The 2,500-nt window shown below is 42.2% G+C and overlaps 1 protein-coding gene across 1 annotated transcript in view; it reads right to left on the reverse strand.

The window, feature by feature from the left end:
- Window positions 1–1,357: 1,357 nt before the first annotated feature.
- The window catches only part of LOC138060614 (uncharacterized), a 6,275-nt gene continuing 5,132 nt past the window's right edge, over window positions 1,358–2,500 (reverse strand). The window contains exon 3 of the mRNA XM_068906458.1: window positions 1,358–2,226. Within this exon, the coding sequence (XP_068762559.1) occupies window positions 2,065–2,226 (162 nt within the window). The 3' untranslated portion in view covers window positions 1,358–2,064. The remainder of the gene's footprint in view (window positions 2,227–2,500) is intronic.

Here is a 2,500-nt window from a genome sequence, read left to right on the forward strand (position 1 = left end):
TAGGGAAGAGATTTCTTTATCATAAAGAAGTATCAAATCCGGTTCACAGTTGCTTGCTGCCATTGCTTGTTCATTACCTTCCTCTAGCTCGTCGACTTCATCTTCGGCTTCTACGGATGATCCTAAGTCATCTCGATTTTGATTTGCCTTAAGTCCGTTCGTTCCTCGAGAGAGATTATCTTCTGCTTCTGATTTATTTTCCATGATGTCCATCCAACTGTCAACTTACGTACGTTGCAAGACCTACCAACTATACAACCTTTCCAAATTTCCGCGGTGTCATAAAAACGTCATGGAGCTCGTAGCATCACCCTGTCGATGGTCCGTATCCAAGGAGAAGACAGGCCAAACACGATGACTATTGGTCACTAAGACACGAAACTGAAATACCCTCAAGAGGTTTGCCCTCTAATTTCATGTTGTAAACGTCATTCAAAAAAAATAACCGTCAACCGCCAAAACGGCTCATTTTTAACCGTCAAAGCGACCCCACCCCCGCCCCCATTGAGACCCTCAGAAAATGGACACGGTTCTTGCCAAATTAGAGAAGCTCGACAGCATTGAGAACCTTGAGAACCGACTGGACAACTTGTTTAAAGCCATGTCATATATGGGAGACATCGTTGCTGGTCTCGACAAAGAAGTCCACAACTTAAAGGAGAAAGTTGATAACACCAACAAGACGGACAAAGAACTCGAGGAAAGTGCTGACTTCCAACGATGAGGAGATTGCTAACCTAAAAAAACGTGACTTGAAAGCTTCTCAGAAGTCCATAGATGATCTTAGTAAACAATTGCTATATCAAGAGCATTACAGTAGAAGAGAAAACTTAATGTTCATGTGCAAGGTACTCAGCAGGACCCTGAAAACACGAAAAAGATCGTTTATAGGTGTATGGAAGAAGAATAGCCCTTTTCGCGGTTAGTTTTTTTTATTTGCATTACAATGTAAACTAACGTGGATGCGCGGCAATTTCGGGTTAAAACTACAAAATAGCCCGAAATTGCCTCACATACATGCTAGATTATATTGTAAGGCAAATGAGAAAAACTAACCGTGAAAAGGGCTCTTGAAAATCTCGAACCCGCGGGACAGCATCGAATTTCAAGGAATTCACAGAGTGAGAAAGCTCAAGGATGACGGTCCTCGCCCAATAATTGTAAGACTTTTACGTTACGCCGATCGCCAAAGGGTTCTACATTAAGCCAGCAAAACTTTAAAAGATAAAGATTTCAGTGTGTTTGAAGATATTCCCAAAGAACTCTACAAGTTAAGAAAGTTGCAGAGCAAAAAATTTAAAGATGCTAAGGATAGAGGCTGTATTTTATACTTTAGTTAGAAAATCCCTGAAAAGCGTTATGTCAATGGGAAGTTTATTCCACGTCACGAGAAATTATAATCATTAACTTATTTAGATTTCTCGCTCTTTGCCTTCGGAACAAGTCTATGAACCATTTACATGCTAGACAGGGTAACGCACCTTCCCGGGGCACCCTGTCTGCTTGCCCGATGCACCCTTCTAGGCGGGCTATTTTTTTGCCGTGTCAACGGTTCGAGCCGGGTTACCCCGGCTAACCGAGGTGAGAAGACCGCGAAATCATGGCGGCGCCAAATTACCATCCTGGAGAACTGTTTCGTCGTTATCTCTTACCAGTAACATCTACTGAACGAAATGACTAATTAAGTGCAAAATAGTTTCCCTAGACACTGAAAAGCGGCCACTAGCGGAACAAGTGATAAAAGAATTAAACTTCCCGCCGAAACGTTTCTTTTGTCCGCCATCTTGTTTGTTGTGCTTAATGACCCACTCAAAAGATAGCCCACTAGCCATCCCGCGTAGGTGAGTTTCATGTAAAGGTGGGCTATGTTTTAACCCTCCTAGCCAGGGCACCCGGTCAGCCAGGGCACCTTCCCTTTAAGTAAACAGGCCCTAAGAAAACTAAAGTTCCCCAAAATCCGGTACCAAATCCCTGGGGGAGCATCCCAAGATTCTACGAGGAGCCCCACTGCTCATTTCACGCACTGTTCTGTGAAGCATGGGAAGAGTGGAACTGGACCAGTGCTTATGAACACTTTGCACTATCCTTTACTGTGTCTTGAACTGTTTTTTTTGAAGCCACTTCAGCTTTTGCTGCAAGTTCAGCTGTCCTTCGTTTCACATATTCTTCATCCTCTGGTCTAATTGTCAGTAGCTTTCCTTTCTGTTCATGAACCCACTTCCTAATCTGAAAATAAAAGCATAAATATGCAGCTTTGTTTAGTATAGTACATTATTTCAAGTGCAATGGACCTCTTTAGCTTGTACGTTTTGTTTTCCCATTTCAGACCACGTGATGTTCCCAAGAGAATTTTCTTTTTGTTTTAAGTTATGCATACATGTGCACATGCAGAAGACCACATTTAAAAGAAACTGTTCCCTGGAGTAACATTACATGGTCTGAAATGGGAAAACAAAACGTACAAGCTAAAGAGGTCCATTTGGTATAAAATAAATAAGCA

The sequence above is a fragment of the Montipora capricornis genome, chromosome 8 (genome assembly GCF_036669925.1).
Source record: "Montipora capricornis isolate CH-2021 chromosome 8, ASM3666992v2, whole genome shotgun sequence".
NCBI lineage: Eukaryota > Metazoa > Cnidaria > Anthozoa > Scleractinia > Acroporidae > Montipora > Montipora capricornis.